The 13835-nt window shown below is 42.2% G+C and overlaps 1 protein-coding gene across 1 annotated transcript in view; it reads left to right on the top strand.

Moving 5' to 3' along the window:
- The window catches only part of LOC115160996 (coiled-coil domain-containing protein 141), a 45062-nt gene extending 36161 nt beyond the window's left edge, over positions 1–8901 (top strand). The window contains exons 18-26 of the mRNA XM_029711622.1: positions 1918–2058; positions 2203–2400; positions 2625–2808; positions 3018–3130; positions 3222–3353; positions 3517–3698; positions 3987–4332; positions 6552–7486; positions 8188–8901. Of these exons, the coding sequence (XP_029567482.1) occupies positions 1918–2058; positions 2203–2400; positions 2625–2808; positions 3018–3130; positions 3222–3353; positions 3517–3698; positions 3987–4332; positions 6552–7486; positions 8188–8473 (2517 nt within the window). The 3' untranslated portion in view covers positions 8474–8901. The remainder of the gene's footprint in view (positions 1–1917; positions 2059–2202; positions 2401–2624; positions 2809–3017; positions 3131–3221; positions 3354–3516; positions 3699–3986; positions 4333–6551; positions 7487–8187) is intronic.
- The last annotated feature ends 4934 nt before the right edge of the window (positions 8902–13835 follow it).

Below are 13835 nucleotides of genomic sequence, written 5' to 3'. Positions count from 1 at the left end.
TAGTAATATTTGTGATTAGAAATTGAGATAAGGACTTTTTTCTCTCTTTGCTGTGTCATAGTGTCACCATGAAAAAAGACAGCCCATGTGGCTGTTGGTGTCAGTGACCGGCAGCCATGGTTATCTAGCCAACACCCTTTCATAAGTATGTATGAGTAAACATGATGGCATTTTAGCAGCAGGGGCAGTTGCTGCTGCTCATCAGCTGGGATGAGACCATTTAAATCAGACCGTGCTCTCAGATCCTTATTCTACAGTAGCTAGCCCAAGCCTACTGCCATCAAGACTCAGACCATTCTGCTTCTCTGAACTACAGCAATCTCTTCTATTTTAAAATACTTTAAACAATCATTTGAATGTAATCACCGCTGCTACTCTCTGTTGTTATCATCTATGCATTATCACTTTAATAACTCTACCTACATGTGCATATTACCTCAACTAACCAGTGCCCCCGCACATTGACTCTGTACCGGTACCCCCCTGTATATAGTCTGGCTATTGTTATTTTACTGCTGCTCTTTAATTACTTGTTACTTTTATTTCTTATTCTTATCCTTATTTTTTTATTAAACTGCATTGTTGGTTAGGGGCTTGTAAGTACCGGTAAGCATTTCACTATAAGGTCTACACCTGTTGTATTCGGTGCACGTGATTATTAAAATGTGATTTGATTTGAATGATTGACTATTTTGAATGAGAAGAAAACACAACATAAATGAGACAGTTCTTTTTTTAATGTTTTGAACTTGGATAATTGTAGTAATCTCAAAATAACACAATTGTGTTAAAGACTGATGTCTTTTTAGCAAACCAATAAAATTCATTTTCTGTATCTATTTTTATAGTTCCCTAAAGGTTATTTACTTTGGTTCTTTTAAGTTATCACTGAGTCAGAAGTCAGTCATGTAGTTCTCAACAGCAGCTGGCTCAGTAGCTATACAGTAATTGCTTTGGCAAGCCCAACTCCAGCTACTTGGGGCTCCTAGAGGCGCAGCGGTCTAAGAGACTGCATCTCAGAGCTAGAGGCATCACTACAGAGCCTGGTTTGATTCCAGGCTGTATCACAACCGGCTGTGATTGGCCCAGCGTTGTCGGGTTAGGGTTTGGCCAGGGTAGGCCGTTATTGGAAATAAGAATTTGTTCTTAACTGACTTGCCTAGTTAAATAAGGGTTAAATAAAGGTGAGATAGTACAGTCCTGTTGGACAACAAACAGCCTTTCCTTAAGGTTTCCTTGAAACTCATGCTGTGTTTTTGGCCTTTTGCTTCCCCATGCTGTGTGATTTGACTCTCCCAACCTTCTCTCTTTCTCTCTATCTCTTTCTCTCTCTGTCTCTCTGTCTCTCCCTTCCTCCCCTCCCCCCTCTCTCTCTCTGGTCAGTAAAACTCCCCATGTACCCAAACCAATTCCAGGTCGGGAAAAAGCCAGTAAGATAGTTAGAGTTATATGAGGCTCCCAAAATGGGATGTGGAGGGCAGGGGGAGGTTGGTGAGGCTGCAGCTGTCCTGGTCTGACACATGAGCTGGCCATTCTACCATTGCAGAAGCCTGTCGACCAGGACAGAAATGGCCCTGCAGTATAAATCACGTCCCCAGACTTAGTCATTAAGCTCACCAAAATAATCCCCCCAGTGACTGAATCTGAATCCAACCCTGCTCTGATGCACTGTTCTGTTTTCCTGGGATAGGATACCCAGCCCCCCTCCTCTCAAACCATCTCTCTGGGGGTGCTGTTAGATGGTACATGTTCAATATTCTGTAACTGTATCAAGAGGAGTGAATTACAATTGATTTAGCTGCCAACACAGATAAGAAACACAGGATGATGGTATAGGATTTTAGGTCTTAACTGATTTAAGTGTTTTGTATTCTGATTGAAAGCCTTTGTTATTAATATATATATTTTTAATTTCAGCTGAGAGAGTCATTCAAGGATCTCAAGAAGAAATTCAACAACTTGAAGTTCAATTATATGAAGAGAAATGACAAGTCAAGGAACCTCAAAGCAGTTAAAAACCAAATCCAGCAGATAGAGATGTATAATGAAAAGTTACAGGTGAGACACATCCTGTTTGCTATGACAATCCAGTTAAAAAAGAACACATTTCCCTCTTTCCCTGCTGTTCGATGGTTTACATGCATATTTATTTTGCCTCTTTCTATGTTCATTCTTTATTAATTTCTTTCTCTTTTCAACCAGGTATTGAAGAAGAGAATGCAGGCTTTCACAGTGAAAGTGACATCCAACACAGAGAAGCATCTGAAAGGCAGTAGCCCCAGAGAGATAGAGGATGCTGTCAATGAGTTACAGAGACAGCTGGGGGACTTTGACAAGACTGTGGAGGAGTACAGAGGGAACCTGGACATGAGCGTGAAGCTGCAGCAAGCTATGGAGGAGGTGCATGGTTGGACAACACTTAAGAAGATACATCATTGATCCTATACTTGTCAATTATGGAAATTAACATCTTGTCAAAAATTCTCACAAATTTAAGGGAATTGGATATAGTATATTTTGTGTTATGATTGTTATGATTTTGCTGAATGAAGTGGATCAACACGCATTTTCTCCCCTTATCTCTGGCGCAAATGTCTCACAATTCTTCTGCTTTTGAATTTCAGTATCAGTTCTGGTGTGATGAAGCAAGTGCTACAATTGTGAGAGTAGGGAAGTACTCTTCCCAGTGTAAGACCAGGGAAGCAGTGTCTATTCTATACAAGCAGTTTGAGAAGTTTGTTTGGCCCACTGTGCCCCAGCAAGAGGAGAGGATCAGCCAAATCACAGAACTGGCTGTCCGTCTGCATGGTAAAGGGCCAGATCACACACAACAAACTACCATCTTGATTTTAGAAATAATTTTTCGGGTCTGGGTCATTTTTTTGGGGGGTAAGGAAATGGATGCTGAACAAAAATGTTGTTTTAAAATGTAGGGGGGATATGTCCCCCTGTCCTTAGTGGAAGTTACGCCCATGACACTGGCATTGAGGACTGTATGAACTGTCTTTAATGTACAGGTGCTGAGGAGGGAAAGAAGTATATGGAGAAAACTCTCACCAGACACAATGAGATAGTGGAATCGATAAAGGAACTTTGTAATGGATTAATGGATTTGGAGGCTAAACTACAGGTACGATGAATTTGTTGGGGGTGCCTAGTAATTTCCTTCAGTCATTTTAATAGAAAAGGACCTAAAAATATGTGATTTCCTCTGATTTCAGACTGAGGCTTTGAAGGAGGAGCCTGAAATAAAAAAAATGGATAATGTCATACAAGAGGAAAACAAACAAGAACAAAAATCAAACCAAGAAACAGGGAAAGCTGAGATGTACCCCCAGGAGTCTCTTGATGTCGTAAGTTTATTGAGATGGAAACAGGACACTACTTTGTCAGTTTCAGTGGGTTTGAATCCCACTTCTGAAACCATCTGTAAACTGTAAAAAACAAACAAACAATAGTTTCAGTATCACAATTGTTAAATGATAAATGAAATGTGGGTTCTCTGCATTTATTCAGTCTGAGCTGAAAGAAACTGGACACACTCCTGAACTAACCATGGGAGGGAACGGGAAAGAGGTACCCATCAAAACATTACAAAATACAAGGAGCAAGAAACCTCATATCCGCAAAACAAGGAGTCAGGACCTTCCAGACAAACTCCACCCAGAACATCAAAACAAAGTGTTATCAGAGAGCAGGTACCTTCAACCATGCATGTCCGCCGCTATCCACACATAGTTTAGTTTATTTGCACAAATAGAAAGACAGTTTGTAACAGTAAAAAAACAAGAGTATGAGCAGAAAAAAGCCTAAAAGGGCTTGTCGAGTAACTTTGCGATCACACACACAACACATACATTCCTCTCCCCTTACTCCCCTTTTTCTGTTTTGTTGATATTTTATTATATATATATTTTTACTATTGTAAAGAGACTTTGGTTTGATGAAAAGGGCTATATAAAACTCATTTATTATTATTATTATAGGTATCACACACAGAAGGCTTACTCAGAGATGAGCAGAGTGGAGACTATCATCAGCAGGTCAACGCTGGAGAGTAAAGAGCAGTTGAGCACCTCTGTCTGCTGCACACACACCTTCAACCTGTCCTGTTCACCGCTGGAGAGGGACAGGAAAGTCCATGTGCTCCAACAGGCAGGGATCAAGTCTCTGGTCACCTCTCCTACTGTTCCTCCTCCCCCAGCCTTCACTTCGGCTTCCAGCTTCTCTGATATACAGAGAGAGTTCCAGAAGAAGGAGAGGCTGGGCCCTGCTCAGAGGAACTTCCCTGGGTTTCATACTTCTAATACTGATCAGATTGGTCTTCTTACAGTAAGTCCTCAGTAAGACTATTGGCTTTCCAATTATCATAACTTATTATCATACTTTTTTCTGGCCCACAATCCCATGAATAAGGGATGTGCATGTGACTATACATCAAATTTCAATCAATCAAATGTATTCAAAAGCCCTTTTTACATCAGCCGATGTCACAAAGTGCTATACAGAAACCCAGCCTAAAACCCCAAACAGCAAGCAATGCAGATGTAGAAGCACAGTGGCTAGGAAAATCTCCCTAGAAAGGCAAGAACCTCGGAAGAAACCTAGAGAGGAACCAGGCTCTGAGGGGTGGCCAGTCATTTTCTGGCTGTGCTGGGTGAAGATTATAACAGTACATGGCCAAGATGTTCAAACGTTCATAGATGACCAGCAGGGTCAAATAATAATAGAGGGTAGAGGGTGCAACAGGTCAGCACCTCAGGAGTAAATGTCAGTTGGCTTTTCATAGCCGATCATTCAGAGTTAAAGACAGCAGGTGCTGTAGAGCGAGAGAGAGATTCGAAAACAGCAGGTCCGGGACAAGGTAGCACGTCAGGTTTGTGAACAGGTCAGGGTTCCATAGCCACAGGCAGAACAGTTGAAACTGGAGTAGCAGCACGACCAGGTGGACTGGGGACAGCAAGGAGTCATCAGGCCAGGTAGTCCTGAGGCATGGTCCTAGGGCTCAGGTCCTCTGAGAGAAGAGAAAGAGAGAGAAAGAGAGAGAGAGAGAATTAGAGGGAGCATACTTACATTCACACAGGACATTGGATAAGGCAGGAGAAATACTCCAGATATAACAGACTGACCCTATCCCCCCAACACATAAACTATTGCAGCATAATTACTGGATGCTGAGACAGGAGGAGTCGGAAGACACTGTGGCCCCGTCCGACAATACCCCCGGACAGGGCCAACCAGGCAGGATATAACCCCACCCACTTTGCCAAAGCACAGCCCCCACACCACTAGAGGGATATATTCAACCACCAACTTACTACCCTGAGACAAGGCCGAGTATAGCCGACGAAGATCTCCCCCACGGCACGAACCCGAGGGCCAACCCAGACAGGAAGATCATGTCAGTGACTCAACCCACTCAAGTGACGCACCCCTCCTAGGGATGGCATGGAAGAGCACCAGTAAGTCAGTGACTCAGCCCCCGTAATAGGGTTAGAGGCAGAGAATCTCAGTGGAGAGAGGGGAACCGGCCAGGCAGAGACAGCAAAGGTGGTTCGTCGCTCCAGTGCCTTTCTGTTCACCTTCGCACTCCTGGGCCAGACTACACTCAATCATAGGACTTACTGAAGAGATGAGTCTTCAATAAAGACTTAAAGGTCGAGACCGAGTCTGGGTCTCTCACATGGATAGGCAGACCATTCCATAAACATTTAACTCTATAGGAGAAAGCCCTGCCTCCAGCTGTTTGCTTAGAAACTCTAGGGACAATAAGGTGGCCTGCGTCTTGTGACCGTAGCGTATGTGTAGGTATGTACGGCAGGACCAAATCGGAAAGATAGATAGGAGCAAGCCCATGTAATGATTTGTAGGTTAGCAGTAAAACCTTGAAATCAGCCCTAGCCTTAACAGGAAGCCAGTATAGAGAGGCTAGCAGTGGAGTAATATGATACATTGTTTGGGTTCTAGTCAAGATTGTAGCAGCCGTGTTTAGCACTAACTGAAGTTTATTTAGTGCTTTATCTGGGTAGCCGGAATGTAGAGCATTGCAGTAGTCTAATCTAGAAGTGATAAAAGCATGGATACATTTTTCTGCATCATTTTTGGACAGAAAGTTTCAGATTTTTGCAATGTTACGTAGATGGAAAAAAGCTGTCTTGATATGTTCGTCAAAAGAGAGATCAGGGTCCAGAGTAACGCCAAGGTCCTTTACAGTTTTATTTGAGACGACTGTAGAATCATCAAGATTAATTGTCAGATCCAACAGAATATATCTTTGTCTCTTGGGACCTAGAAATAGCATCTCTGTTTTGCCTGAGTTTAAAAGTAAAACATTTGCCGCCATCCACTTCCTTATGTTTGAAACACAGGCTTCCGGGGAGAGCAATTTTGGGGCTTCACCATGTTTCATCGAAATGTACAGCTGTGTATCGTCCGCATAGCAGTGAAAGTTAACATTATGTTTCCGAATGACATCACCCAGAGGTAAAATATATAGTGATGACAATACATGCTATTATTGTGCATTTGTTTATTTTTTCCAATCCTTGCAGGGCGAGCCTTTCTCCCAAGATGTATCACCCATGCTGCCGCCCACAGGTGGTCTGACAGAGGGGAACCTTCAGCGGCATAACCTCATGACAGAAGAGTCCCTCTCCAATGATGAATATGAGTGCACTTCCCCCGACGACATCTCCCTGCCCCCGCTCTCCGAGACCCCAGAGTCCAACATCGTCCTATCAGAGAATGACATGGACCTGGATGGTGTCTGTCTCAGCTCCCAGTCCCACACCATTCACATCAACCAGTACAGCCACCAGTTACACTCCACACGTAATAATGAAAACAACAACAGCCAGAGCCAACAGAGGATCAGAGAGCAGACTGAAAGATGCCACTCTCCTACAGTCGGCCTCAACACGAAGTTCAGAGAGGAGTCCTCTTCTTTCGTCCACAGCACCCTGACTGTCCCAGCACCGAGCCTGGTCTCAAACACACTCTCCAGTATTCTGAAAAGCAAGGGAATCCCCAACCTCCCAAAACCCAACCTCCCTAATCTCGCACCAGTCGGCCCCCTAGGCCTAAACGAGTGCCACCAGACCATGTATTCCGTGCATGAGAGCTCTGTCACAGAGACGCAGGAGTGTGTGCATGACCCAAGCAGTGTGATGGTCCGAGGAGCTGCCGCGCCCTCTGCGTTCCCCGCTGCTGCCACCACTCGTTCTCTTAACACGCATGCTACCCCCTCCCCATTAACCACCACAGCAGTCACACCCACAGACCAGGGCCAAGATCCAGACCTGTGCAATCCAACAGACATCAGAGAAGACATCAGGCTGCCTGGTACCAGCCGGTCCGTGGGGATCACCCTAGCGGGCCAGGGCCCTCCTCACTTCTCCAAACTACTGTCTAGTCCCACAGTTATGGAGGGGTTGCCTGTGACCCTGGAAGTGGAGGTCACTGGATTTCCAGAGCCTACTTTAACATGGTGGGTAGCTCATAGGCATTAGTTGTAGTAATAGACCAATATTTATCTAATAGAAGCATAGTGGCTGCGTTTGAAATGGTATCCTATTCACTATAAAGTGCACTACTTAGGCCCTGTTCAAAAGTAGTGGACTATATATGGAATAGGGTGCCATTTTGGAGACAGACAGAGTATTTGGTGCAAGTGATAAACAGTAGAATTTCATAATTTTAATCAAATATTTCTATTCTTTTTATTCTTCATTAGCATGACAAGTTATTAGCATAAACGGTCACTGCTAATTCTACAAGCAAACTGTACACCAATGTGTTTGGAGTATTCTATAAATCAATTCCAAAAGGATCGTTCAGGTGGAGAGGAGAGGACACATTGAGAAATGATAAGATCGATTTATATACTGCATGAATAGTGTTACATCTGAAACTAAAGTCATTTTTGGTGGATAACATTTATTCCATTTCATTTTACTCCAATCATTTGTGAGTTTTTTTACTAATCTTACGTTTGTTTTTTTATTACTTTTTAATAACATAACTTTTATATAACACAAGTTCGATCATTAGTCACTTTAGTAGAACATTGAATAATCTAATTGCTTGGATTGATTGTGTTTCAGCTCACCCTCTGATAAATAGGAATGTGATTTGTGTCTTTCTTGTGTTGTGATTGTGTTTTGTGTTATAATTCACTTCTTGCTTCAGGTTCAAGAATGGAGAGAAACTGACCATTGATGAGCACATAGAACTGTCACAAAAAAAAGGCAAACATGCACTGTTCATACAGAAGGTCACTGAGACCGACGCAGGCCTCTATGTGTGCCGGGCCGTCAACTCAAGTGGCACCCTGTCCTCTAGCGCCGCTCTTCAGGTGAAAGCACGTAACAACAGCTGTCCCGAACCCGGCTACGCTCTTCTCAAGCTGGACTGGCACACTTGTTTTGGTACTCTATGTTTTCTCCTGTACCTCCTGTACTTATTGCTGTTATGAAGTTATACAAAATATTATATCAAGCTTTTCACTGCCAGACCCTTTTCCACTCTCACTGTAATGGAAAGTAGTGTTGATTTTGCACAGTAGTACACTGGATAACCCTAATTTTAACTGTGAAATCTGTAAGGCTGCCTGAGGTGTCACTTCTGAACCTGATCACAATAACCACTTACATACTACACCCAAAATACCAACTGTGTGTGTGAATGTGAGCTTAATTTATTTGTAGTTTAGACAATTGTTTAATTTGTGCATAAAACCAAATTATATCTCAACTTCAGTCAAAATATCCCTAATATTATACTTATATTTTATCTGCTTTTATGTAAGTTAGCGCATTTGATTCTGTGCCTCTATGACCAAATGTCCTACAATTAACGAGAGAATAAGGTGTATTTATTAATAAATGCTAAAAACAGTAATTTAGCAATTTCTTCAGTTTCAATAATGTATTACAGTGCATTCGGAAGCTATTAAGACCCCTTGACTTTATTTCACATTTAGTTTTTTTCATCATCAATGTACACACAATACCCCATAATGACAAAGCAAAAACAGGTTTTTAGACATTTTTGCACCCCAAAAATAAAAACAAACGGAAATATCACATTTACATAAGTATTCAGACCCTTTACTCAGTACTTTGTTGAAGAACCTTTGGCAGCAATCACAGCCTGGAGTCTTCTTGGGTATGATGCTACAAGCTTGGCACATCTGTATTTGGGGAGTTTCTCCAATTCTTCTCTGCAGATCCTCTCAAGCTCTGTCAGGTTGGATGGGGAGCGTCGCTGCACAGCTATTTTCACGTCTCTCCAGAGATGTTTGATCGGGTTCAAGTCTGGGCTATGGCTGGGCCACTTAAGGACATTCAGCCACTGGTCCTGAAGCCACTCTTGCATGGTCTTGTCTGTGTGCTTAGGGTCGTTGTCCTGTTGGATGGTGGACCTTCGCCCCAGTCCTTGCAGCTGAAAAACACCCCTACAGAATAATGCTGCCACGACCATCCTTCAACGTAGGGAAGGTGCCAGGTTTCCTCCAGACGTGACGCTTGGTATTCAGGCCAAGGAGTTCAATCTTGGTTTCATCAGACCAGAGAATCTTGTTTCTCATGGTCTGACAGTCCTTTAGGTGCCTTTTGGCAAACTCCAAACGGGCTGTCATGTGCCTTTTAGTGAGGACTGGCTTCTGTCTGTCCACTCTACCATAAAGGCCTGATTGGTGCAGTGCTGCACCAAACTTCTTCCATTTAAGAATGGTTGAGTCCACTGTGTTCAATGCTGCAGAAATGTTTTGATACCCGTCCCCAAATCTGTGCCTCAAACTAAACCTGTCTCAGACCTCTACGGACAATTCCGTCAACCTCATAGCTTGGTTTTTGCTCTGACATTCACTGTCAACTGTGGGACCTTATGTAGTCAGGTGTGAGCCTTTCCAGATTATGTCCAATCAATTTAATTTACCACAGGTGGACTCCAACCAAGTTGTAGAAACATCTCAAGGATGATCAATGGAAACAGGATGCAGCACCTGAGCTCAATTTCGAGTCTCATAGCAAAGGGTCTGGATACTTATGTAAATAAGGTATTTCTGTTTTTACATTTTGTGTAAATGTGCAAAAATTTCCAAAAACCTGTTTTTGCTTTGTCATTATGGGGTATTGTGTGTAGATTGGCGAGGGAAAAAATGTATTTAATCTATTTCAGAATAACGCTGTAACGTATCAAATGTGGAAAATAGGAAGGGCACTGTATGCCCTTCCTATAAAAGTCTCAAAATCTTTGAGATATGATGGTAAATTGTGTCAGCCAAGTCCCCTTAAATATCAATGTCTTTCAAATAAAGTAATGCTTCTGATATCTAAAAGTTGTATGTATTGTTTGTGCTTTCTCTACCACTACATTGTCATAGCTGTTTTATGGTTATAGCTAAAGTTTAATGCACATTTATCAAACATTTCAGATTGAAAGATCTGTAGGAAGAGAACTGAGGTGTTCAGTTCTTGCATTTTACTAGTCTGCATTATGATTGGGAAACTGTCAACCTATCACATAATATCACTTTATCTTTTTTATTTAACTAGGAAAGTCAGTTAACCACATGAAACTACTCTCACCTATAACACAATTAAATAACCAACGAAAATGATCCCATGGCATCTTGACGTACAAATAGCACTTGGTTTCAAAGATACAGTATATCTGTAGTGTTGAAGGAATAACACGCATGACATTACTTGATTTGTAGCTTTGCCTCATTAGTTCACGATTTGTTTTACAAAACAAAAATAAATTAAATGTTTTGGTTATTAGGTGAGACAGTTGGAAAGAAATATACCAATAACTGGAAATCTCAGACTGTGCCTTTAAAGTTGTCTGTACTTCTGTTGTACTGTATGTTGTGGGGTAACAAAATCTCTCAGGTCGAGCTGTGGTTCCCTATTCTCAGGTTACACCTCTTCACTCCCATCCACCTCTCTCTCATCTCTCCACTCCACTAACTACTACTTCACTCCAGAGATGATGAGGCTGGCTCCAATCCTGTGGTAGAGGGCTGAGATAATAGCTTGAGATTGGCCTGCCTGAACATTTATTTGCAACAGATAGAGGAGTCAATGTGGCTATTCTTGATAAAATCACTAGTATTTGACATGCAAACACCCCATTTAATTCCTGCAGTTTGTTACAAGTGAGGTGAACTTGTGTCTTTCTCTACTCAGCAGACATTGATGGTAATTAGACTATTTAATCTGAGACTTTATTTTGGTAAACATTTGTGTCTACTGATTGACTTCACCTTGAACAAAGCACAAGCTCATCTAATTTGAAGAATATATCCTGCTGAACCTACTTGACCTAATCAAACAATGTCATACATACAGTAAATAGTGTAACCTGGTCTCCCCAGCCTAACAATGTCATACATACAGTAAATAGTGTAACCTGGTCTCCCCAGCCTAACAATGTCATACACACAGTAAATAGTGTAACCTGGTCTCCCCAGCCTGACAATGTCATACATACAGTAAATAGTGTAACCTGGTCTCCCCAGCCTGACAATGTCATACATACAGTAAATAGTGTAACTTGGTCTCCCCAGCCTAACAATGTCATACATACAGTAAATAGTGTAACCTGGTCTCCCCAGCCTAACAATGTCATACATACAGTAAATAGTGTAACCTGGTCTCCCCAGCCTAACAATATCATACATACAGTAAATAGTGTAACCTGGTCTCCCCAGCCTGACAATGTCATACATACAGTAAATAGTGTCAGCTCGTCTCCCCAGCCTGACAATGTCATACATACAGTAAATAGTGTAACCTGGTCTCCCCAGCCTGACAATGTCATACATACAGTAAATAGTGTAACCTGGTCTCCCCAGCCTAACAATGTCATACATACAGTAAATAGTGTAACCTGGTCTCCCCAGCCTAACAATGTCATACATACAGTAAATAGTGTAACCTGGTCTCCCCAGCCTGACAATGTCATACATACAGTAAATAGTGTAAGCTCGTCTCCCCAGCCTGACAATGTCATACATACAGTAAATAGTGTAACTTGGTCTCCCCAGCCTAACAATGTCATACATACAGTAAATAGTGTAACCTGGTCTCCCCAGCCTGACAATGTCATACATACAGTAAATAGTGTAACCTGGTCTCCCCAGCCTAACAATGTCATACATACAGTAAATAGTGTAACTTGGTCTCCCCAGCCTGAGAATGTCATACATACAGTAAATAGTGTAACCTGGTCTCCCCAGCCTAACAATGTCATACATACAGTAAATAGTGTAACTTGGTCTCCCCAGCCTAACAATGTCATACATACAGTAAATAGTGTAACTTGGTCTCCCCAGCCTAACAATGTCATACATACAGTAAATAGTGTAACCTGGTCTCCCCAGCCTGACAATGTCATACATACAGTAAAGAGTGTAACCTGGTCTCCCCAGCCTAACAATGTCATACATACAGTAAATAGTGTAACCTGGTCTCCCCAGCCTGACAATATCATACATACAGTAAATAGTGTAACTTGGTCTCCCCAGCCTGACAATGTCATACATACAGTAAATAGTGTAAGCTCGTATCCCCAGCCTAACAATGTCATACATACAGTAAATAGTGTAACTTGGTCTCCCCAGCCTGACAATGTCATACATACAGTAAATAGTGTAACCTGGTCTCCCCAGCTTGACAATGTCATACATACAGTAAATAGTGTAACCTGGTCTCCCCAGCCTAACAATGTCATACATACAGTAAATAGTGTAACCTGGTCTCCCCAGCCTAACAATGTCATACATACAGTAAATAGTGTAACTTGGTCTCCCCAGCCTGACAATGTCATACATACAGTAAATAGTGTAACCTGGTCTCCCCAGCCTGACAATGTCATACATACAGTAAATAGTGTAACCTGGTCTCCCCAGCCTGACAATGTCATGCATACAGTAAAAAGTGTAACTTGGTCTCCCCAGCCTGACAATGTCATACATACAGTAAATAGTGTAACCTGGTCTACCCAGCCTAACAATGTCATACATACAGTAAATAGTGTAACTTGGTCTCCCCAGCCTAACAATGTCATACATACAGTAAATAGTGTAACCTGGTCTCCCCAGCCTGACAATGTCCTACATACAGTAAATAGTGTAACCTGGTCTCCCCAGCCTGACAATGTCCTACATACAGTAAATAGTGTAACCTGGTCTCCCCAGCCTAACAATGTTCTACATACAGTAAATAGTGTAACCTGGTCTCCCCAGCCTAACAATGTCCTACATACAGTAAATAGTGTAACCTGGTCTCCCCAGCCTAACAATATCATACATACAGTAAATAGTGTAACCTGGTCTCCCCAGCCTGACAATATCATACATACAGTAAATAGTGTAACCTGGTCTCCCCAGCCTAACAATGTCATACATACAGTAAATAGTGTAACCTGGTCTCCCCAGCCTAACAATGTCATACATACAGTAAAGAGTGTAACCTGGTCTCCCCAGCCTAACAATGTCATACATACAGTAAATAGTGTAACCTGGTCTCCCCAGCCTGACAATATCATACATACAGTAAATAGTGTAACTTGGTCTCCCCAGCCTGACAATGTCATACATACAGTAAATAGTGTAAGCTCGTATCCCCAGCCTAACAATGTCATACATACAGTAAATAGTGTAACTTGGTCTCCCCAGCCTGACAATGTCATACATACAGTAAATAGTGTAACCTGGTCTCCCCAGCTTGACAATGTCATACATACAGTAAATAGTGTAACCTCGTCTCCCCAGCCTAACAATGTCATACATACAGTAAATAGTGTAACCTGGTCTCCCCAGCCTAACA

Source organism: Salmo trutta, chromosome 24, assembly GCF_901001165.1.
Source record: "Salmo trutta chromosome 24, fSalTru1.1, whole genome shotgun sequence".
Classification (NCBI taxonomy): domain Eukaryota; kingdom Metazoa; phylum Chordata; class Actinopteri; order Salmoniformes; family Salmonidae; genus Salmo; species Salmo trutta.
Note: the sequence above shows the minus strand (reverse complement) of the source record. Positions and strands in the feature narration are given on the sequence as shown.